This window comes from Callorhinus ursinus, unplaced genomic scaffold (assembly GCF_003265705.2).
Source record: "Callorhinus ursinus isolate GAN/ISIS: 27379988/994484 unplaced genomic scaffold, GSC_fseal_2.0 scaffold12, whole genome shotgun sequence".
NCBI classification, from domain to species: domain Eukaryota; kingdom Metazoa; phylum Chordata; class Mammalia; order Carnivora; family Otariidae; genus Callorhinus; species Callorhinus ursinus.
Genome location: NW_027397074.1, coordinates 84361264 through 84386268, shown reverse-complemented (window position 1 = coordinate 84386268; position 25005 = coordinate 84361264). Strand labels below are relative to the sequence as shown.

Here is a 25005-nt window from a genome sequence, read left to right as displayed (position 1 = left end):
AAGTTAGTGTGTTTTGCAAAGACTTTCCTAGTAGTAGACTTGGCAGAAGTTCAGACTGCAGTGTTGGTCCAAACACCTAGTCTGTGGCTTTCAACATTGGGAAGTGCTGTTATAACATTGTTTTAATTAACTGCTTATTTTTATAAGCCGATCCTTTGTAAGTGCTGTCTTCAGTTTAAATCCTTTGCGGCATGAGGACCGTTAAACGAAAATTTTCAGTTTTTCACTCAAGTCTTATACTTTAATCCCTTCTGTGCGTGTAAAGTAGATGTGCTCAGTTTTAAAATGACTGGTTTTTATCTAGGTTATTTTAGTGAAGAACGTCTGACAAAGGTCACATTCCCTGATCTAATGAAGTGGCTGCTGTAGACGCTGACTTCAGATCGAGGAGCCCTGCACTTGAACTTAGAGACCCCGTCTTCAATATAGTGTTTTCTTAATATGTGTTTCTAAGATACTTGTGGGTACTTATTTTTTGGTGTTGAGGTTACAGAACCTAATCAGTGTTACTCATACAATTTTTGTACAGAATGTGTCCGTATTTTTCTTTTTAAAAATACTCCTGAATTCTTGAAGATAGTGGCGGTATGTTTTACATTTATTTCCTTTGCTCTTTAGTTAATCTCTTTAAGGAGCAGTCACCTTAAAAATGTCTACTAAATGATAAGCACAGACCAAGGGATGCATACCTTATTGTTAGAGTATGTGAGAAATTGTAAGAAGAAATGAGCGTTGTAATAAAACAGAATTGTTTTCTAAACTTAGTACCCCATGCAGGTTGAGAAAAATCATTTTTTTTAAAAACCATTTTTTAAAATGGTTTTTTAAAACCATTTTTTAAAAACCATTTTTAAAAACCATTTTTTTTAAAAAACCATTGCTTCTAGTTGACTTTTGTTACTTTGTCTTACCAGTAAAAAACTTATCTTCCCTAAGTCTTCACATCAGTAGTCCTGTTCTTCAATGGGTGTGTTTTTCCAGTTTTAATGAAGAAACTGGTTTAGGAGTTACTCTTGTAGTTCTTAGGAGTGCAATTTCTTTTTGTACATTTGTCCATTTCTTGCTAAAAACTAAATGGCGCTTATTTTCATTGATCTTCATACCAAGATTTTTATTACCTGTGTGTATTATGACTGAAAGAGAGGCTTGCTCAAATGATGTCTGTCTTCTGGGCAAGTGGTATGATTGGTTTAGTCATTTAAAAATATCCTGTCAGTATGCATTTCTAGACTCCCAGGAGAATTTATGTACTTGTAGGAATTTTGTGTCTTGTTTACTAATGAAAATAGAATTTTTAGTGTATATTTACATGTGGGACTTATTTAGGATGCCTAACACAGCAGAATCATTAGAAAGACATCATAGTCCTTGCATTTATGAAGAAATAAAACATTTTAATACATATAGGTTTGATCCTCCTAGTAATATTTGAAATGACTATGAGTTCATGATCTGTCGTTTGATATTTGCAAATTTTTTGTGCGGGTGGTGGAGAGTCTTCTATCAAAATAACAGAATGTAAGTTATATGTTTGCAGTTTGGATTTACTATTTTTATTGAAGGAGAAGGCTAACATTGTCTCATTTACATGTAAACACTTGATTGCATTATTTATTGACTGGTAATGCACTTTTCCTCAGTTAATTGTAAATAGAAATTTTTGTTACTATTTACAAAGAAAAAATGATACACTAGTGTACCCAGTATATAATTTAGTGCTCTTAAGTACACTCTCAACTTGCAATATAGTAACATGCTTTCTTTCCTTTGTAAATTTCAGGATTGTAGAACCAGTAGGTCTAGATTCTCATGAGCCATTTGAGTAAATATGGCAGGGAGCAAGGTCATTTTTCTCATGTCTTGGAAATAAATGGATGGTTCTTAGTCTGAACACAGCCATCCTTTCTTGGTGCCTTAAGGAACTAGTTTCCGAGTTGCTTACTGTAGCTCTTTGCCTTTCTTTAACCTTTTATTGGTACTTATCTGGAGAGTTGAGTCCTGTGTTAACTCTGCCAGTCCTTCCCACCCATACAACTTTTCAAATCACTGTAGTCTTAGCTTCCTTTCTGGCTTTCCTTAGGCTGAAATAGATGGAATGATTCTTACATGACCATAAAGGAGGATTTCCTTTTTTTTTTTGAAAGGAACTAATGTAAATGATTTATGCTATTCCAGAGGTCATTTAAGAAAAAAGAAAGGTCACTTATGATGTTTGCATTTATGTATCACCGTCATATTAAATATATATCATATACTTAATGTCTGAGTTTAACTTAAGATTCTGTATCTGACATTTGGAAAGTGAATTTTTCACAGATGTCAAGTGTTTATTTTGTGCACCTAATAAACCAGCAGAAGTTGGTTTCAATCTGCTGTTTTACTTCTAGAACATTGTGTATATAGTTGGTGTTTTATATACACAGAGAGTCAACTGTTCAACTGACTACAAAGATCAAGATCATTGATCAAGATCAAAGATCACTGATCTACAAAGATCAGTTCTTTTCCCAAAATGCAAAAACCAAAATTTGACAGCTACTTTTAAGAACAGATTGAAGCAGAAGAAATGCTTGTCTAGCCTGCATTGTTAAATTGTTTATTGCTCTGAAGAAATAAAATTTTACTAGACCTAGAACTGGAATAACATGGATTGACTTAAATTTACTGCTTAGGATTCTGCTTTATCTTAATAGATTTTATAAAAGAATATTACTGGAGTACCATTTTGGGAGGGTTGGACAGATTCCATGAGCTACCTTGTATTGATTGTTTTATACCAGGTCATGTGAATATCTGTCGGGTTAATGAAACTTTAATCGTTCTCTTTGACGAAAGGCCACTGCAAAATGACTCTTGAGAATTCAGGTTACACTGAAATATATGAAACAGAAGGCAGAAGTTCCTGTAGTCCAACCTCTGTGATTTTTAATCTTTCTCATCTCTTTTTCTACATATATATTAATAATAATAAAATATATTGTATTTGAAAAGGTTACTGCCCAGATAAAATGTGCCTGTCAATTTGGGCCATCACTTAAAAAAAATTTTTCTTTTTAAAGATTTTATTTATTTGAGAGAGAGAGAATGAGAGAGACAGAGAGAGCACATGAGAGGGGGGAGGGTCACGGGGAGAAGCAGATGTCCCGCTGAGCAGGGAGTCCGATGTGGGATTCGACCCCAGGACTCCAGGATCATGACCTGAGCCGAAGACAGTCGCTCAACCAACTGAGCCACCCAGGTGCCCCCCATTTTTTTTTTTTTTTGAGTATAGTTTACACACCCTGTTATATTAATTTCAGGTGTAGGATATAGTGATTCAACTTCTCTGTACCTCATGCTGTGCTCACCGCCAGTGTGGCCACCATCTGTCACCGTACACTGTACCCGTACAGTTAGTGATGTTCCCTAGGCTGTGCCTTTTATTTTATTTTTTTTAATTAATTTATTTATTAGCACGTTGAGAGCAAGAGAGTGTGCGGGGGGAGGGGCAGAGAGAGAGAGAGAGAGAGAGAGAGAGAGAATCTCGAGAATATTCCCTGTTGAGTGCAGAGCTCAAAGGAGCTTGAGCCCGCGACCCTGAGATCATGACCCTGAGATCATGACCTGAACCGAAACCAAGAGTCGGCTGCTCAACCAGCTGAGCCACCCAGGTGCCCCTGCTGTGCCTTTTATTCCTGTGACTGTCATTCCCTAACCGGAAACTCTCACTCTCCTCCCCCATTTTGCCCGTCTCCCCACCCTCTGCATTTTGGGCCGTCGCTCTACAACGTCCTTCCAGGTCCTCAGTCTCTAAGAACGCAGCGTTGGGTACCATGAATGTGCCATCATTTACTGCCCTGCTCGTAACAGATGGGCATTTAGGTTTTTATTTTTTTTACTTTTGCAGTTAGTATTTTGGTCAATACCCTTCATCTGCATCTTTGTATCTTTGAGTCATTTTGTAGGAGGAGTTCCTAGAAATAAAATAACTTGGTCAAGAGGGTATGCATATTTAAATGTTGATGGTGGCAGCACGGTGTTCCCCAGAAAGATTCTCCATCTGTACCCCACCACCGGTTCATAGCAGTGTCTGTCTGTCCCTGTTCCCAACGCGTGATATCAGTCTTCTGGATCTTTGTCAGTGTGATAGGTAAAAAGTTATTAGTTTGTTTGCTTTTTATTACTTATTCAGTGAGGTTCAGTTTCTGGTGTTTGTATTTCATAATTGGCTGTTAGGGTGTTGGATCTGTTAAAATTAAGTTGGACTGTTTCTTAGGGTTTTTAAGGACTTTTGTATATTTATTAAATACTCCTTTTTAAATCATGTACAGATTCCCCCCCCCCATTTTGATGTTATTTCTGGTATATTTTGATTTATAGAAGTTTTAAATGTTTATATAGTCAAATTAGAATTTCTTTTGATTTCTGTGTTTCTAAAGGCTTCGAATGTAAAGATTATATAAATTACCTCTCCATCTTTCCGTTTAGTTGTTTTCACTTACCAGGAATTTCCTTTGGTATAAACAATGAGTGGGGATTTGGTTTTTAGTATTTTTGTATTTAGCTTTCTAGTTGTTGCGACACTACTTAGTAAATAGCGAACAATCAAAAAGCAGTTATAAATCTTTATTGTAAAAATCAGCAGGCTTGGCCGACCTGATTGGTGGTCCCCGATCTCCCCTCTGAGCAGATCTAACCCCTGAGCCTGGACTTCGTGCTTCTCCTCAGCGGCCATGGCCTGGTGCCAGTGTTGGCTCTCCCCGCTGCCCTGTAGCTTTCAGCCCCACATCCACTCATGGAAGCTTCAGAACGAGCATGTTGCCGTGATTTATGGAAACCAGGGGCTTCAGTACTACTCGGGTCTGCCATTTCTTAGTTTTTTGTTTTTTTTTTTAAGGGACAGAAATGATCTTATTTCCCACTTAATAGGACTGTTCTTGAATTCGGTATTTGAGTTTGCACGGCTCCGGTTAGCTGCTTCATGTGCCTTTTGGGTGTTCTGTAGTTTTACCAAAACGTACATATTGGCTATTGTTCAGTTTCTGGTTTCCAGTTATTTTAGCAAAACTGGAGTTTGTAGCAAAACTGCAGATTATGGGGAGTGATTTAATACAGCCCCTTCTGACCCCAGACTGCGTTGGGTTTTCCCTGTGCATTGGGTTTTAATAGGATTAACTAGGTTGATATATTTATGGTTGCTTTCATTCCGGATTAGGCTTTTGAAATTAGGATTCAGGGAAGAGTTTTAAGGGTCTAAACTTCCTGAAATTGCATTCGAAATGTTCTGTGTTCTATGTTAAATGCGTGTGTGTGTGTGGACTTTTCTTCTGAAAAGAAGTATAAGAACTGACACTTAGAGGATGCTATCTTTCTGTAATGCTTAAGTGAACTCAGAAGCAATAGCCCTGTGTTACAGGTAGAGAGGTTCTTCTGCCCATCTGGGTTGGCTCTATAACATATTTAACAACAAAAATGGACGTAATTTACAATCTGGTTATGAGCCACTCTTTGATTCCTTAGCCCCAGCACCCTTGATGAGCTGCTTGTATTAATACGTCTGTGTCACGATCTGATGAGGAATTTTTCCTCCTGGTTTTTATTTCTGACCCTCTGCCGCTGGAGCCTCTCGTGTCTTGAACCCCCCCCCCCTTCTCCTGATCAGCCTCCAAGACCTGGTTAGGGACTCATTCTGTCAAGCTTTTTTTGATCCAAACTTGGTATTTACTCATTCCAGTTTTTTTCTTTAGGACTTCTTTGCATAAAAGCAGTCTGAAATTAAATTATACACACTATCATTTTCACCAGAAGGGCTAGCTTAAGATTTGGGTGTGTTATCTTTTCTGTGCTGTGATTTTGAAGAATAGAGGCAGTTTCAGAAATCATCCTCTGCTTTTCTCTAGCGTTCGGGTGGCAGTTGATGCCTTACCCCCTTAGATGTCAGATGGTTCCTTACTGTTTTTACTTGGAAAGGCTGAAGGATAGTAGACAATATCAACAGTTCATTGTGTCTCTGGCATGAATTAAATGGACCAACTAGTATCCAAGAATATTTTTAACTTGGCTAACTGACTGTATTTTTCCCCCCCCCACCATACGGAAGTTGGACTTCACACTTCTGAGGTTAAAGATTGTTCAGAGACCAGATAGCCATGGCTGTTTTCCTTTGGGATGTCCCACTGTAAAATGGGGAGTCATATCGACCTCATAGGGTAGTGGTGGATTTTAAAGAAGTTAACTTTGGTAAAGTCTCTAGCACAGTGCTTGGCACATAGTAGGGTGTCTTAATTTCTTTCCCTTCCCTGCAGGCCATTCACCTGCTCTTCCCTCTACGATTTTCCATAACACAGTTTTTACTTGGAACCAGCCTTCTGCCAAGAGTCTCAGTTTGGTTGTGTACTCCTACAACTACTATTTTTGGCTTGACTTCCCTCTCCAGCTCCCAGTGGTCCAGCCACACAGTCGCCTATTGTACCAGCTGGTTGATGTAAGTCTATCCATCCTCAGAGGAACCCGGTCACTTACCAGTAAGCTGTGTTTCTCTGAAAATGTAGCATCCTTGATAACTAATAGAGGTTTTTTTTTTTTTTTCCTTCTTTACCATTGATGATGAATCACCTATAATAACTTCCTTGTGTGATCCTCAAGTAGGAACGAGAATTGGAGAATTCTATTTGTTGATGTAGGTCTCCTAGTGAGTTCCTGAGTCCAGGACACTTGACCGATCAGGTAAAATGCTTTGGAGACCCATGAGGTCAGAACCCTTCTCAGTATTCTGAATGATATGAAACTTAATTACATAAACTGTCAAGGATGATACATTTTCAAAGAAAAAAAGTTACTGGTAAGTAACTGGAATTTTTTGAGTAATTTTCCTGTTAAGTCAATAAATAAGAATTCCCAAACTTGTTTTACCAACAAATGCTTTTGCATTTGAATATTATTTCATAAATGAAAGGAATATGGTTATTAGTTAAGGTTAATTAGTTAAGGAATGGGTTAGGTTTCTAGAGATACTATATAGATAATGAGGTGGGTATAGGCCTTTGATTTTCTAAGTAGGTGCTCTCTTAGCTTTAAAGAGAAATTGGAGTGAAATCTCCATTAGGCAAAATCAGCAAATGCAGTCTGTTCATTCCAGAAACATTTTTTGAGTGCCTACTCTTTTTTGAGACACTGTGCTGAGTATCATTGTGAGACAGAGAAGTAAAACCACACTGTCTCAGCTGCTTTTGCCCTCAGAGAGCTGATTTCTGGCCCCTTGGTGACTCTCGTAGGCTCAGGGTTGAGATGATGGGATCTGACAGCGGTGCAGGGTTGGAGGTGGTACCTAGTGCTGCAGCCTTTGCCATCTTATTTTTGTGCTTGTTTAAGTTCTTTCTGTTCAGGGGAGAAATCAGCGGACCTCATTCAGTAGATTCAGAGCATTTTCTACATCCTTAGAGCAAACAGATGAAGCAAAGTCCCTCCTGTTTGGTAGTTGAATGGAATATTAAGCTGTCTAGCCTTAAGTATGACCTTCGGTTCAGATGTTAAGTAAAGCAGGTGGGTAAGTTAAGAGTTGGAGAGGCAACATGCTGCCCTCACCCCGCCAAGCTCTAAAGGAGGCTAATCTTCAGAATTAAAACCACAGTATTAATTTACTTCCCTCCAAGTGTAAAACAAAACCCCAAAACTCTTAATTTTTTTGGTAAGAAATTACAATTACTTTGAACTTAAAATTCCCGGACAGTGTATAATACTTGATTCAGTAATTCTGAGCACTCCTGGCCCCACAGTTAGGCAGTTAGGTAGGGAGGAGCACAGGTGACTTGGTAGTATGGGAACTAAGAGGAGGGCATGGGGGAGAGGGCGTCTCTGGCAGGCGGCAGCCCGGGCACCGCTGTGCTTGGTTTCTGACCCTGCGAGCATCTCAAGGGCAGGAGGGCAGCACAGAGAGGAGGCGCGTGGGTGTTGGAGTCAGGCTTAGGCTTCCATCCTGGCTTGGTAACTTTCTACCTTTCTGACTAGGCAAGTTATTTAACTTCCGTGAGCCTCAGTCTCCTCCTCATTTGTGAGGTTGTGACGCTGGAGGCTGAGAGAAGCAGTGGTTATGATGTATACAAAGCACTTAGCACAGTGCCTGCAACATAGTACGTGCTCAATAAATGTTAACTGCTATTATGATTGGGTTATTGGACGGATGGATGAAGAACTGTATCAGAGACCAGAGCGCCGAACAGGGAGGGATGGTGGCTCTGGAGTAATAGTGAACTGTTCATACCTTCTCGTTTACTTGAGCTACGAGCTTTCTAGTATTATTATCTTTATCTTGACCCTTTTGCAAAGCAAATTAATGGATTAATCACTGTCACAGTTCTTTCTAACTACTCTTATCTTTAAACCTTCACTTCCACCAGGAAGGAACTATTTTGTGCTGCAGTGACTGTGACCATTGCAAGATTATCCCCCTGGCCTGATGAGATGCTGAGGGCCAGGTGTGGCCTGTAAGCCAAAGATGTTCACTGTAATTTCACCAAATCTAGTCCTGCTATTTTTAAGACCTCTCAGATAAAAATTAAACATTTAATAAATATGCGTGTGTATATATGATTTTTTGTTTCATTTTACTCCTTCAATTCTTCTTTTTGCTCTATTTTCACTGATTGTAGATTATGAATATATGTCCAAGGGTATTTTTGAGAAGGTTCTTGGAAGCCTGATAATTGGGTAATGGTCCTCTAAGAAAAGCTGGATTCCTAGACAGGATAGAAAGTGCTGTGGTCATTTGGGCACAGATTTTTACCGTATTTCATAGAATCAAAGATGCAAAATTTTGAATATTTTAACATCTGAAGCTGGAATGCATCTTAGAATTGCTGTGATAAGAACACATTATGTTACAGTTTAATTGGCAACATTATTTTCTCACTGATACAGAAAGTAATGGAATGCCTTGAAATTGAGGTCATCACAGGTTGGATGAAATACGGTATTTCAAGAGAGTAGATGCACTTAAACATTCTAGAGATACGGTATTGTGGCAGTATGTGTAGTGGGTAAGAGCAGAGGCTCCAGAGTCAGACTTTCTTTCTTTCTGGGTTTAAATTCTAGCCCTATGTAATGTATGACTTTGGGCCAGTTACTTCCCTTTTTTTTACTGAGTTTTCTCACCTGTAAAATGGGGGCTAAGAATTAGTCCTCATCTTACAGTGTTGTCATGAGGACAAAATATGTAAGACATGTAATGTGTTTAAAATAGTGCCTCGCACATAGAAAGTGCTTAATAATATTAGCTATTAATAATTTAGAGATTATACTTTTGCAGAGTGGATATGAACTTCTTTTGTTGTGATTGAAACTCTGATCTGTTATTACCCTTCATCTTTGTTTATCGTCTGGTAATATCAGCAAATGATGCTTGGGATTTTTAAAAGATAAGAAAGATGAACCTAACAGTTTCCATATTCTTACTAAGCGAGACTTAAGAGGCATATTTGGTATATATAATATTATTCCATGTGGTTGAAATGTAAAAAAATTAAGCATCGAGCTAGGAAATTTATAGTGAGTTAACCCGAGACTAGCAAATGCTGGTTTTGATTCTGATTGATATTGGTAAGTATGGGAAGTGTTCTTGGAAGCTTTTGAAAATTTGCAAAATCTGAAGCATTTTTTTTCACCCTAAGTAAAAGAAAGTAAGAAGGAGAGACTCCCTCATGGTTTTTAGGTACCTTGTTGTGTCATTAGGTTAAGGAATTTCCTTTTCAAAATTATCTAAGTGGGCAGCATCCCTTTATAATATGTTGACAGCTTAAGGTTGTCCTTTAATTCTTATGAGTCAATTTTATTTTTTCTGTTCTAGTGTTCAGTGACCAGTGACTTGGATTTTCCAACACAAGTCATCCCATTAAAGACTCTGAATGCTGTTGCTTCAGTACCCATAATGTATTCTTGGTCTCCCCTACAGCAGAATTTTATGGTATGTAACTCATGTGTCATCTGCTTACTTGATAATCACTTATTTTAAATAAAACACAATTTTCTTGTCAAGGTGAATCAAGAATAGTATTAGTAAAAAACATTATCGAAATGATAACACTCTTGATTTTTTTTTTTTAACCGATATATGTTTTAATAAGCCTTTGTGGTGTTGCTCTCTTTCTAGTCTTTCCTAGTTAAAGTATTCTCTAAAGGAAAAGTGTTAAGCAGAAATCCTACCTGGGATTAAAAATATGTTTAAAAGATGAAGCTTATAGTTCTTATGCTTGAAAAGGTCGGTCAGTATTCTGTAATTTCAGTTGATTTAGAGGTTTTGTTAATTGAGAACTTTTTACTGAAATGGTTTTAGGCAGCATGTTATTAAATGATAATGTACATTATGAAATACTCTGAGGGATTATAAAACACAAACTTCATCATATTTCCACAGATAACACTGGCCCAATAGCTTTTGTAATGAAATGCTGGTATTTAATTCTTTATAGAGGTAGGATGAAGGAAGATGAAACGAGAGAAATCTGAGTGTGCATTCTTGACTTGTGTTAAGTAAAAAATACATAGTTTTATTATTGATATGTAAAATAAGTAAAAATATTGATAGAAGTCCTTGGTGAGCGTACTTTAGAGAATTGCTTACTAGATTTTTTTAAGTAGGCTCCATGCCCAGCATGGGACTTGAACTCACAACCCTGAGATCAATAGTCATGTGCTAGACCAACTGAGCCCGCCATGTACGTAGATTTTTTTTTTTTTTTTAAAGATTTTATTTATTTATTTGACAGAGAGATAGCGAGAGCAGGAACACAAGCAGGGGGAGTGGGAGGGAGCCTGATGTGGAACTCGATCCCAGGACCCTGGGATCATGACCTGAGCCAAAGGCAGACGCTTAACGACTGAGCCACCCAAGTGCCCCCTGGATTTTTTTTTAAAGATGTTTGTTTCTTAAAAGATTTATTTGGGAGAGAGAGAGACAGAGCACGAGTGGGGAGGTTCAGGGGGAGAGGGAGAAGCTGACTCCCCGCTGAGCAGGGAGCCCAACACAGGGTTCGATCCCACGACCCTGAGATCATGACTTGAGCCGAAGGCAGATGTTTTCCCTACTGAGCCACCCAGACGCCCCTTAAAAGATGTTTTCTAATGTCTTTAGTAACTTAAAGATTTTACAGTGGGAGATTAAAGATAAACTTCAGATACTCTTATGTAATTGCCTCGTGTATTTAAGACTTCATGCAAAAACATTTAGTTTAAGAATTATATTGCAAGAGCTTATGGGAGATTTCATTCTTAGACTAAAATTCTGAAAGGATACAGTGTTTATAGTTGTCAGTATTATTTAGAATTATCCATGGGTTTTGCTGGTCACCATCTTTATTATGGTTAGGATGTGTTTTGGGGAGCAAAGCTTACATGATATAGTTAGGAAGATAGAATAGCCAATTGTGACTTAATTTTGGCTTTTATCCAAAAAAAATTAAGACTCCTAGTTTAAATGGGATTAGTGAAAGTGAGATGTGGTGCAAACTGGACTCTTTAGTTGTATGTAAGTTTGGTTCTGGATAGATCAGTGCATTAAAATCTAAGTTTTAATTTTATATCCCTTATGTACTTTCTTTCCCAGTTTCCCTTTTCCCTGTTTGTCTAAGATTTTGTTGTCTTTCTGAACTTCGCAGTTGTCCTAAATTTGTTATCTGGGGATTAGTTGAGATTTTGTCCTTGCCTTCGTTTTTCCCACCTGCTCTTACGTGACGGTCCCCTGTGTGTCTTGTGGCCTTTTCTGTTCGCTGTCGCGCGTGCTCCCCGCCTGAGGCTCCTACACTGGCCGCAGCTGCCATGTCCTCTCCTCTTAGCCAGGCCACTCTCTTTATCAGAATTATCCTTCTAAAATTCTCTTTTTAACCAAAAGACAGACCTGTCCTCACTTTATTCTCTTTAAATTTGGGCTTCAGAACTGTCTAGTCTTGATCTAGCGCTCCTGCCTTTTTTATCCTTCGTTGAAGATTCTCTCCCTCCCATGCATGTCTGCTTCCAGTCCCTTGTGTTCTTAAGTTCTCCCTTCTGAACTTTTCTTGGATTGGCTGTCCCTGCTAAGTTAGCGCCTTCTTTTCCCCCTATTGTCTTCCAAACCTTCATAAACTCATCTCTCATCTTGCTTAGCGTGATCAGTTTGGATAGGCATCTTGTTCCTCTCAGCATTGAAATACTGTATGTAGAACATTGTAGAATGTTCTTATTTTATGTATAAGAGCAAATCCGTTTGGCAAAAGCTTTACAATACTCCATTTTACATCCTTTAGATTTTTATTAGATTGAAGGTCTCTGAATAGCTACATCATCAAGTGAAGTTTAGAAATCCTTATGTTATTATCTTCTATTGTATGGCTGTTTTAAGTGGTTTCGATAAACCATATTTCATCAATTCTAAGACACTGGGTGTGTCTTAAAATTTATTGGTTCATATGGTAATACGCAATACTTTTTCCTTTCTTGAGGTGCATAAAATAATGGTAGGTTTAAATCATTGATGACATGTTAGATTAGGTGAATAGGATATTTTTTCTTAATTTTTTTCCCCTAGAAACAGTTTGATTTCTGAGATAATTCTTATTGGTGGGAGGGGTCTTTATATTTTTACAGTTAGCTATTTAGTTTGGATCTGGAGAACTGGGTAGAAACATCTACCTAGGAAAAAAAATAGTATTTTATATTACATTGATTTAAAAAATATTTTGATATTTAGGATAAGCTTGCTTTTAAAATATATTTTTTATTTTTAGGTGGAAGATGAAACTGTTTTACATAACATTCCTTACATGGGGGATGAAGTTTTAGACCAGGATGGGACTTTCATTGAAGAACTAATAAAAAATTATGATGGAAAAGTACATGGGGATAGAGGTGAGCCCTGTGTTTATTCTCTTGGAAAAAAGTGCCAAAGAATCAAGAGATACTTTGAATTTTTTAAGCATAGGTGTGAAAAAGATTTTTTTTTTTAATATCAAAAGTAAGTTTTTTGCTGGACTGGCCCGGGCCTGTTTTCAAGCCTAAACATTTTAATGTTTTCCGTAACTATTTTTAAATTGAAGAATTCATTTTTGCTATTTGAAAATGACACGTAGTTGGTTATAACATAAATTATAATGCCAGTAACATGTAAATTAAATAGAGTTGTTTGGGTGTTTGTAGATTTTAAGATTCCTTCACAGTAAGATTAGGGTCAGGGCCCGGCCCTGTGCTCAGAAGGACGCCCCACTTAGCTGCCACAGGACCTGCACTTCAGCCACTGCGTCCGTGGCTTCTGTGTTTCCTGGCCCAGAGACCCCGACGAGGTGTCCAGCAGCACGGTGGCTTGTGTAACATCATCACTGCCCCTTCTCTTGGGAAGCCTTGTTGGGAGGAGGCTGAGGCCACAGTTTGTTTCTAGTGACTTAGGCTCGAGCCGCGGGCACCGGAAACTTACGGGCGAGGCTGTGATTAAAGAGAAAGTGACAGGTGTTGAAGATAAAGTCTTCCTAACTTTGCCTCAGGCCAGTCTTGAAAATGATCTCCCGCCTCATTTTAACCTCCATGTTCTAGTGCTAATTAATAGGCCCTGGCTGTTTCTTCCAGGTTAGAAAAGGCATACGTAAACTTTTGTCATCACCACTTTCCTCTGTGTATTTCTGATATTTGACTTGATGAATTTCAGAATGTGGGTTTATAAATGATGAAATTTTTGTGGAGTTGGTGAATGCTCTTGGTCAGTACAATGATGATGATGATGATGATGATGGAGATGATCCTGATGAAAGAGAAGAAAAACAGAAAGATCTAGAGGAGAACAGAGATGGTATGTCTGTTTATTAGGTTTGTGTGTAGCCACGACAGCAGTTTTCAAAAACAATAAAGTACAAACATATTAATTCCTTCTTTCTCTTTTTTTTTCTTTTCTGAAATATCATATTGATAGTAATAGAATCAAAATGAGAATATCTTTTGTAACATTTCATCCTCACTTGGGTGTCTTTATTTCCTTTGGCTAACAAAAGAACGGGTTCTGTTTTTGGGATTTTGCTGGGTAATCATCATAATCATCATTATAATATAACCTGTTGATCATTGACTACGTATAAGTGAATGGGCCCGTCACTCTGTGCTCCACAAGTTTCTGTTAGCATCAATTAGATCTATTTTATAGTTGAAGAGACTGGCTTAGTGCAGCTAAGGAACTTAGGGTTACACTCTTGGGAAGAAACAGAACCCAGAACACTATGATGGGAACCCTTCTGACTGACTCAAGAAAGGTAGAGGACCCCAAGCCAGAGCCTGTAGTCGGTGGAGACTTGGCAGAGCACATTATTAAACAGCATAGAAGAATGTGGGGAGAAACTGCGATCTGAAAGAAGTGTAATGGTTATACAACAGGCCGTGATCATGTGCTTCCTCTCCTTCGTTTTACAGTGAAGAAACAGACCCCAGTGGATAGTGGCCAGGCAAGGTCACAGACCCCGTCAGTAGCAGATCTGGGATTAGAACCTGGGTCTTCTGCCTCCCCGTGGGCCTAAAACTTTCCATATTTGATTTTTGAGTTTTTTTGTTTGGCTTACCAGCACTCCATGGATACATGTGACATGTCAGAAATAAGTGAAACACAGAGTTGATAATTTCTTAGGAAATCGGCTTTGTTAGATGTAGTTTCGTGGAGAGAAGGAAGGATTGAAAACCTGTTTACTGTCATCTTTTTTCCCTTTCGTATTTTCCCATGTAGATAAAGAAAGCCGCCCACCTCGGAAATTTCCTTCAGATAAAATTTTTGAAGCCATTTCCTCAATGTTTCCAGATAAGGGCACAGCAGAAGAACTAAAGGAAAAGTAAGATTTTTCTTTTGAGGCAGTCTTGCTTGTATGCAGCTCAGCATTTTGGTTTATCAGAAACGGAACTGATGTAGCTGATGAGCCCCTGGGCCACCTCTGTTGACTGCGGCAGGGTTCTCAACCCTGTCTGTGGTGCTCTGCTCAGGACAGTTACCGTAGGCGCCGTAAACACACCACATCATTGACGGTCGTATGTGGAGAGGAGGATTTCTCTGGACACTTGTAGAGACGTTAGTGTCATTGAAGTTTATTTTAATTAATATAGTAACATTTTTCATGATCTGAATCCTACCCGTGAACTTGACTCTTGATATACCATGCGTAATTTTTAATTGGCTCTTCATCTAAATAAAGATTGTCGTGGGTTAGACCTTTCCTTGCATGTTTGGGCAAGATGAACATCACAAAGAATACATGGCACCGTTTAGAAACTGTATTTTCAGAGAGGAAGTTTTTGTTCTACCTTCACTTGCGTTTTTCTTGGTTAATGTTAGGTATAAAGAGCTCACCGAACAGCAGCTCCCGGGCGCCCTTCCTCCTGAATGTACCCCGAACATAGACGGACCAAATGCTAAATCTGTTCAGAGGGAGCAAAGCCTGCATTCATTTCATACACTTTTCTGTAGGCGATGTTTTAAATATGACTGCTTCCTACATCGTAAGTGCAATTATTGTACGTTTTCATTTTCTATCTTTGTTGTGGAATTATGTCTTAAAGCAACTTGGAAAGTGTTGTCATTTATTATAACTAGGATTTATCATTTAATCTGGCAGTTATGATTGAGAAATATGTTAGGGTCAGAGTATCATACTTTTGTACTTTGTTGCTTGAGGGTTGCTGTGAAGTTTTTTGCACGCATTTAATTTGGACCACCTGTCTTCCACTAATTTGGAATACAGGTCAGTGGTTTTTCCATAAATGCTAACCAAGCAGTTATTTTGTAATAAAGCTATTACTGTGAATTAGCTGATAGCCTAGAGCAACCCTGTGATATTGATGAACAGATTTTGTTGAATAAGAAATTGGCTGAAAAGATGCTTATATATGTTCTTGTCTATTTAGTGGGTTTTTGTTTTGTTTTGTTTCTCTGAGGAAATTACTTTTAAAAATATCTGCATTTGGGGGGCAGCCTGGGTGGCTCAGTCAGTTATGCATCTGACTCTTGATTTTGGCTCAGGTCATGATCTCAGGGTCGTGGCATCGAGCCCCGCATCTGGCTCCACACTCAGTGGGGAGTCTGCTGGAGACTCTCCCTCTGTCTGTGTCCCGTTCCCCGCCCCCCCACTCTGTGCACACTCACTCTTGCTCTCAAAAAAAACAAAACAAAACTGCATTTGAGTACAGGGAAAGCATAAAATTAAAATGTTGTTAATGAAATTTAAGTATGTCCCGTACTTTATTTTTATGACATTGCTGGGGAATGAGGTTTTGTAGGAAATTTTCCAGGTAACAGAAACTTTTAAAACACAATTTAAAAATCACCAACTACTTTTGAGGTGCACATTTTGAAAACATATTTGATACCTCCTTGGTTTCCTAAGCAGAGTTTACCTTAATAAAGGTTCGCTTTTTCCGTATTCATTTTAGTGCAGCCGTCTGTGGCATGGTCACACCGTTAGGGGCTTCTGACCTCTGTGAAGGCATTTCCCCCTATGCTAAGTGGCCCTTTTGAGTTCCCCTGGCTGTCTTTTTACAGCAGTTTTCCCCTCATTATCCGGTGGTACCTCTTAATGTTAATTAGCCTGTCCAAGCGGTTCTGTCTTGTCTCATTTTGAGTTTTTGCTCTGTCTCCTTATATGTGCTGTGTCTCATAATTTGTTGTGTGATAGTATCTTGACCTGGAAGTGGTTTAAGAGTGTGTGTGTGTGTGTGTGTGTGTGTGTGGTAGTAGTGGTGTAGTTACCTTCAATTAGAAAAATTTGAAGTAGATTTTTAGAATTATTATATTTTCCATGTCCTTGGCTATTGTTAACCACCTTCCTAATCTTGATGATTTCGTAGTTCTAGTAATCTCTGGTATGCCAGCCATGGGTTTTTTTCAGCCATTGGACAACTATCAAATATCTTCCTTGGGCTTGGCAGTGTTGTCTTCATACAGCCCTTGGCATAGTTGCCTTGAATTGCATTTAATTCACCTTTACACACAGTCATTTTATAAACTATGTACAATTTTCATTAAAAGTATTAGAAATTGCCTTCAGATACCACTATAGCAAAAACAGTGGGTGGGAGCTCTGTGAAATGGTCCCTCCAGTTTGTTTGTAGATGCAGCATTTCTTGTACCTTTTGTGTTGTACAAATGAATCAAAGGAAGTAAGATACTACTTTTAAACATTATTACATGAGTTATTTTATTGTGATCTTTAGATTTGAGTAATTTTGATGAACCTTGAACCTGATAATTATCTCTTTATTCAAGCTGGGAGGAAGATAGATAATTTTTTCACTTTAGTGAAGTTTGCTTCTGTGGAATGGCAGGCTGCTCGCTTGTAGCACTTGGGAGCAGTGGGTCCAGCAGCTGCTGTACCCCCCTTTTCCTTCTCTGGACACTAGAGCCAATCTCTTCATAATTCAGCCTTGATAGATTCCCTAGGTATTCATTGCTTTCCATTAATTTTGACAAAATATCACACACCAAAGGTTTTTCCTAGGTAAAATGAGTCAGTGAATACATTATTAAATATATGTATTTAATTTTGTTTTTAATTTATTTTTGTGCTTTAATTTTGTTTTTGTCTGTGTGAGAGGAGAATAACATAGTACTTCATAAGCTGTTGGTTGTGAGGATTAAATTTATTACTCTGTGTAACTTACAAAAAACAGTACCTGGCTTGTTTTTAGTCACCATTGTTTAAACAGATCATCATTCACATGACATACATTTAAAAAATGTATTAAAAGGTGTCTAGTGAATTTTCCCTTCTACTTCTGCCCTCATCCATAGAGTTTGTACCTCATTCTTTACACCACTCACATCAGTTTTTTCTGGCAAAATGCAAAGATACTCTTTTTCTGGCTGTCCTATTCGAATGGTATCATACTCCTCAGGCTTTTCCCTGTTTTGACTTAGTAAATATTGGTAGGTATTATTCCTGTCTGGAGAGCCGCGTAGTCTTCCGCTGTAGGAGAAGGGAGAACTTACTGAACTGGTTCCTAAGGGTTAGCGTTTGGATTGTTTGTGCCTCACGCGCTAACAGTGCACAGTGAGTAACCTTGGCTGTACCTGTGCGTCATTTCCCACAAGTGCAAGTGAACCCGATCCACGGTACTTAGATAGGCTTCGTTCTTTTGCATCTAACGTTGAGTCACTGGAATTTATTCTCTTACAATTTTGGATCCACCCCTCCCCTCCACCTCCATGGTCCCACACCCGCGCCTTCATTTCCCCATTTCTCGTCACCATGTGCGCTCGGGTCTCTTTCCTTTGCGTTTGTTCCTTGAGTCTTTCTGTCCAGGAGGCTTTATTCAGAGGTCTTCTGACTATTCTTGCTTGTTTTTTAATGTAACTTTTAGAATCTTTAGTTTGTCTAATTAAAAAAAAAAGTCTAGGTAGTATGTTTATTGGAATCCCATTAAATTTATTAATTACCTAAGGGAAAACTGACATTTTAAAATGAGGATTAAGTGTAACCATATGATCAAGTTTCCTTTTGTGTCAGTAAACTCGAATTTTCTTCATGTAGCTCTTGTACGTTCTTTTTTTTTTTTAAGATTTTATTTATTTATTTGAGAGAGAGAGAGAGAGAGAATGAGAGATAGAAAGCACGAGAGGGAAGAGGGTCAGAGGGAGAAGCAGACTCCCTGCTGAGCAGGAAGCCTGATGGTGGGACTCGATCCCGGGACTCCAGGATCATGACCTGAGCCGCAGGCAGTCGCTTAACCAACTGAGCCACCCAGGCGCCCGTACGTTCTTTCTTAAAATGATTTCTAGGTATTAATGGGTTGTTGCCTGGCTTTCCTTGATACCTTATCAATTGTCCCTGTTTATATTTGTTTCTCAGTGGATTCTTATTTGAGCTTTTGAGCTATGTAAGTAAACTATCTGCAGTTATTGATATTTTCTGTCTTTCCAGTCTTTATGATTTTATTTATTTTTTTTTAAAGATTTATTTATTTGAAAGAGAGAATGAGAGAGAGAGAGAGAGCACATGAGAGGGGGGAGGGTCCGAGGGAGAAGCAGACTCAACTGCTGAGCAGGGAGCCCGATGCAGGACTCGATCCCAGGACTCCAGGATCATGACCTGAGCTAGAGGCAGTCGTTTAACCAACTGAGCCACCCAGGTGCCCCTATGATTTTATTTTCTTGTCTAATTTCATTGGCTTGTGTCTTAAGTACGGTGTTAAGTAATATTGGTAGTAGTAGATACTTTTTTTTTTTTTTTTGGCTTCTGGATCACTTTTGAATATTATTTCACTCAGGTTTTGAAATTTATTTATATAAAGTTGATCTGTGTGTTCTAATTCTTTTCTTCTTAAATGTTTCATTCTCTCATTTTTCTTGATGAGCTTAAAAGGTGGTTTATTTTGAAAATCTGTTTTGTGTATTTTTCCCTCAGAATCAGCTACTGTATTAGATTTACTATTTTTCTCTTTATGGATGTTATTTTTGCATTGTTTTCATTCTTTCCTCTTTTTTTTTTTTGGATATATGCTTTTAACATGCAATGAAGTGTCTCTAGAGTACTGTTTCAACCTCTCTTAGCTTCTTATGTTTGGTATTACTATTTATAAGGAATTTTAAGGAATATTTTATGTTTTCTTTTTAACTCATTGTTTAAGGGAGAATTTTTTAAACCTCTGGGTGAAAGGGCCTTTTTTGGTCGTTATATATATTTCTTATTATTTCTGTGTGGTAGTCTTACTGATATTAGGGTATTTAGATGTTGGGTGTGTCTACCATTTTTATCTATAAAGAAGATGTTTTGATGGTAGGGGTTTGGCAGTTCATCTTAGCCAGAGCTCAGTATCTGACCATGGGTCTTTTCCATTAGAGGGACCTGTGTGTTCTAACGAACCATGAAGGATGAGTGGCTTTGGTTTGGGAACGAATCCCACTTTGTATTCCAAGTAACTTTTAGACCTTGGTCCATTCTGTAAATTGGAAACGGATTGTTCTGCAAACTTGGAATCATATAATTTCTTTATAAAAGCCTCAGCCTAAAATGGGTGGCCTGGTCTGTCTTTGGCACTTGTTAGAGGAACCAGGGTCGGCTCCTGAATTGACTGTGGGTGGGTAGAAAGAGGTAACACATTTCTGATAGGGAGGGAAGGAAGGCAGGCTGGGAAATTGAGGTTGGGAAATTTTATATGCTTAAATAGGATCAAAAGTAGAACCTTGGAATAAATGTTTTGCTGGGTTTTCTATTATCTGTATGGCCTACAGAGGAATCCACTTTAAGCATAAAACCCAGTTCTGTTTGTCATTTCTGATATTATGTAAAAAAGTCTGTTCTTTTTGGAATTTGTATTAATGCTTATTGTAGAGCTTTTAACATTTTAATGGTTAGAATTTCAGAAACAGTATTCCATAGTTTGTAGTTGATGGTTGACTTTTTTTTTAGTATTTCAGATGCGTAATGATAAAATTCAGACAGAGTTCATAGTTGCCATGTTATTAGAGTGATTTAAACCTCAGATTTTAAGTCACTCGGAGTGATTCCCTAAATCTTGGTTTTTCTCATCTGTAAAATGGGGATGAGAATCCTCATACCTGGGGGATTTTGTGGGGATTAAATGAGGTAATGCCTAAAGCCTCGGATTGTGTGCTTTGAAGACAGGAGCTTTGACCGGTAGCGGCGTGACCTGCTGTTACTACCGGCCGGTGCTCTGAACGTTGACACCATCTTTTTGTAAGGTGCTGAGTATTACAAGTCTGCTGTCTGTGATACCACAAGAATTTATGTGATTCCAACTATAAGTAGAGCAGTAAGAAGTTTTTTTTAAAGATTTGTGAGGAGAGCATGCATGAGTGGGGAAACGGGCAGGGGGAGAGAGTATCTTCAGGCAGACTTCCTTCTAAGCGGGCAGCCCCATATGGGGCTCGATCCTACTACTCTGAGATCATGACCTGGGCCAAAACCAAGAGTCGGACCCTCAACCGACTGAGCCACCCAGGTGCCCCTATTCAATAAGAATTCTTTTTTTTTTTTTTTTTTAAAGGTTTAATTATTTATTTGACAGACACAGTGAGAGAGGAAACACAGGCAGAGGGAGAGGGCGAAGCAGGCTTCCTGCTGAGCATGGAGCCGGATGTGGGACTCGATCCCGGGACCCCAAGATCATGACCTGAGCCGAAGGCAGACGCTTAAGGACTGAGCCGCCCAGGCGCCCCTTCAATAAGAATTCTTTTTTTTTTTTTTAAAGATTTTATTTATTTATTTGAGAGAGAGAGAGAGAGAGAGAGACAGAGAGCACGAGAGGGAAGAGGGTCAGAGGGAGAAGCAGACTCCCCGCCGAGCAGGGAGCCCGATGTGGGACTCGATCCCGGGACTCCAGGATCATGACCTGAGCCGAAGGCAGTCGCCCAACCAACTGAGCCACCCAGGCGCCCTCAATAAGAATTCTTAGTACCAAGTTCTTATCAGAGCAGACAGGATCAGTACTTTGAGCAGAACCTAATGTATAAAACTGACACTTTGTACTGAAATGTGTTCATTTATTTTGTCATATTTATCACATGACAACGAGCTGAAGTATTTAAGGGAAGGGAAGTGTTGTATTAGAGAGGGGAGGTTTCTCTTCCTCCATGTGGCAAGCTTGCTGGATGAGGGTCTCAGCACACCTGCCATCTAACTAGCCACATAAACTATTCTCTTTGGTCCTGTTTCCTAACTTGTAAAATCACCATAGGTGATTGCTGAAGTTTGTCCCAACTCTGAAATTCTCTGATTCCCCAGTTCTGTGTTTGAGTTATCATTACTTGGTGAAACATTAGAAGGTCCTGAGGGTCTACTCTGTATTTCGGAGCCATTTTTTAGAATTGCCAGTTGACTCACTCACAGGGATAGGGAAGAGCTGGGTCTGTCTATCCCAATGGTCTTTCTGCCTTTGAAAACCTTCACATTTTTCATCAAGGTTTTGTAGGTTGCTTTTGAAATTACAAAAAAAACCCAAAAACCCCAAAACCAAAAGCCCTCAACATTCCATGTCCTCTCCTTTTTGTAAAGTTTTTAAGAAAGCACCTTGCTTCAATTTTCTAGTAATTTTCTTGATCAGGGAATTTTATATAATCTCCCCCCGTATTATATTTAGCTTGAAAAATATTTTAATAACTTATTTGAAATACTAGTATTTCAAGATGCCTATGTGAAAATATTAAGTATTTTGAAAATCTCAAATAGTCAAGACATTTCTAGAAGAGGCAATTCTTTATAATAAAGAACTGGTTTTCTTAAACAATTGAAGTTTGAAATTCTGAGGGAAGTCTAGTAAGGAGAATAGTTCTCTTTCTTGAGCTAAATGCTATGTGAAATTAAGAATGTTTTTTTACCTTTGATAATAAAGTACCTTTGATTATTAGTGGGTTAGCTTTTCCTTCATAGTCAGACCTTGGCTGGTGAGTGCTGTGTGACTGATGTCTCTGTGGTGTCTCCCCGCCCAGGACAGGTGGGGGTGCTCTCCTCCTCTGTGCACGTGTGTACAGATATGTATGTGCCTTTGTATTTTTCACTGGATCAGGTGAAATCAGGAACATCAGTCTTTATATAAATAGGGGAGACATCCACACTAAAAACAAATTTTACCAAAAATAGATCACTCCGTTTGTGCTGCTAACTGGCTTAAGGACGATCTTGTTTTTTGGATCAATGTAATTCCTTGCTGCTGGTGTGACTTTAACTTTTTACAGGCTCAGACTTTGTATTTTAGGGGTCCTCACCTGTTCAAAAAGGTAATCCAGTGCTAAATTAGTTGTGGTGTCAGTCTGTCATTTCACAGGGAAATCTAACACACACTTGAAGAAACTTCAATTTGAGCCTTGAATTTCTACTTCAAAAAACATAACTTTGTCTTTTTTTCCTTATTTCCCTCATCAGTCTGTCTTTCCTATTTAAGTTCTGTGGATAGAAGTATGGCTTTTTAGAGACTTTTTTTTTTTTTTTTTTTTTTTACTGTTTTTGTTTTTGGGGGGAGAGAGCATGTGCTTGAGTTGGGGGAGGGGCAGAGGCAGAGGGAGAGCATCTCAAACAGACTCCACATTGAGTACATATCCTGACTTGGGGCTCAATCCCATGACTCAATGAGATCAGGGCCTAAGCTGAAATCACGAGTTGGGCGCTTAACCGACTGAGCCACCCAGGTGCCCCTACAGGTGTTTTTTAAATGGTTTGTTTCATGAATATGTCACTTATTTTTATCCAGATTAAGGTTATTTTCATCTTGTGTGATTCTGAACAGGGCATTTCTAGGATTTGCCTTGATAGCTGGAAGTAGGCTTTCTCAAGGGTTTCACTGCTGTGCGTTCATGTTTAGTTTGCCCTTGTACTAGAATTTGAATCTTTTTGTTATCACAGTATTTGGGGATTTTAAGTTTCAAGCACTTCTTTCTAGACCTCTTTTATGTGACCACGTGTTTCCTGGAGAAGGGTGCTGACTACAGGCTCTCACTAGATTCCTGCATTGTGTCTTATCTGAAGAAACTGAATTTCAGTGGTCTGAGGCTGTCCTCTTTATTTATTTAAAAGTTTGTTTATTTAATCCCTACACCTAACATGGGGTTCGAACTCATGACCCTGTGTTCAAGCGCTGTATGCTCTTCCAACTGAGCTAGCCAGGTGCCCTTGTCCTCTTTATTTTTAAAGATTGATTTATTTTAGAGAGACAACATGCACAAGCAGGGGGTAAGGCAGAGGGCGAGGGAGAGAAGCAGGCTCCCCGCTGAGCAGGGAGCCCGATGCGGGGCTCGCTCTTAAGACCCTGAGATCATGACCTGAGCCAAAACCCAGAGTCGGCTGCTTTAACTGACTGAGCCACCCGGGCATCTCATCCTCTTTATTTTTAAAAACTAGTTATTTAACAAGTGCTGTCCTGTTCCTCTCCATTTTGGCAAGCTGATTGTTGAACTTCACTTGGAAATCAAGAAATTGTAGATGCTAGAATTCTTTTGGTAAAAAATAGGAAATCTGATTTCCTAGTAGAGGGGACATACCAGTTATTTCTATGGAAATATTAAAGACTAAATAAATGCTCATAATCAAGACTTTAGAGTTATGTGCCTCAGTTTTACTTGTAAGGAGAAAAATAGGGAATCACTAATTATTCCAGAATTTACTGTTTCCCCCCTGGTTAGGGGTTGGTGGGGAGGAGTGGCACTGTTCCAGGGGAGAGTCGAGGAGAATACGTGGAGATGATTCAGTAAGAGCTTGAAGGAAAGTTCTGTCATGGAAATAACACTTTGGCAAGTTTGTAATGTATTAAGTGACTTTTTCCATTGAAACGGTGGAAATGAAAAAGTAAATATAGTTATATTTGGATACTTTGTTTATTTTGCAGCTTTTCATGCAACACCCAATACTTATAAGCGGAAGAACACAGAGACGGCTCTAGACAACAAACCGTGCGGACCACAGTGTTACCAGCACTTGGTAAGCTCGAGCGTTGCATGGTCAGAGGGCACTGGAGGAGTCTTACTGGTGGACTGTGGCGAGGTCTCTGAAGGCAGCGTGGTACTGTTGCTCCCGTACTTGGCTGTATACTAGGCAGAGATTCTCACCCGTGCGGGTTCCTTCCTGGCCGCTACGTACTGCACATTCTAGTCCTTCATGAATCTTGTATTATTCTTTGTCTATCTGTGTTAATCACTTCAGCAGCCTTCTGAGGCCTTTAGGATCAAGGACTCTTACACCTGCCACCACGTTATGAGCGTGAGAAGCACAGGTAGCCCCCTAAGCCCCAGCAGTTCGGTGAGCCTTCCTCAGCTTAGCCCTTCTCGAGTCTTAGACCCCATGGTAGTTTGAGTCAGGTGGTCGGTCCCACAGGTTTTGTTTTTTTAAATGATGGAGAAAAGGTAAGGGTTTAGGAGAATATGAGGTAGGAAAGTTGTTTTTTACGGGTACTATCTTATTTTTACCATTTCCCCTCTTTGAACCAAGCCACTCCTACCTAGGAACTAAATGGGTATATATTGCCTGTTGGATTTTGGACAGAAGATTCATTGAATGGCACCTGCAGAAGGTATCCTATTTTTAAGCAATTTGGTTT

At 39.0% G+C, this 25005-nt stretch overlaps 1 protein-coding gene across 9 annotated transcripts in view; it reads left to right on the top strand.

The window, feature by feature from the left end:
* EZH2 (enhancer of zeste 2 polycomb repressive complex 2 subunit) overlaps positions 1-25005 on the top strand; it is a 66480-nt gene that overhangs the window by 30129 nt on the left and 11346 nt on the right. For 3 of the 9 annotated variants that reach the window (XM_073899334.1, XM_073899335.1, XM_025854794.2), the window contains 6 exons: positions 9821-9937; positions 12732-12852; positions 13643-13783; positions 14702-14804; positions 15302-15480; positions 24298-24389. In XM_073899334.1, coding sequence (XP_073755435.1) covers positions 9821-9937; positions 12732-12852; positions 13643-13783; positions 14702-14804; positions 15302-15480; positions 24298-24389 — 753 coding nt within the window. Of the gene's footprint in view, positions 1-6284; positions 6464-9820; positions 9938-12731; positions 12853-13642; positions 13784-14701; positions 14805-15301; positions 15481-24297; positions 24390-25005 lie in introns of all 9 variants that reach the window. The other 6 variants (XM_073899337.1, XM_073899336.1, XM_025854798.2 and 3 more) reach the window with 3 other exon arrangements.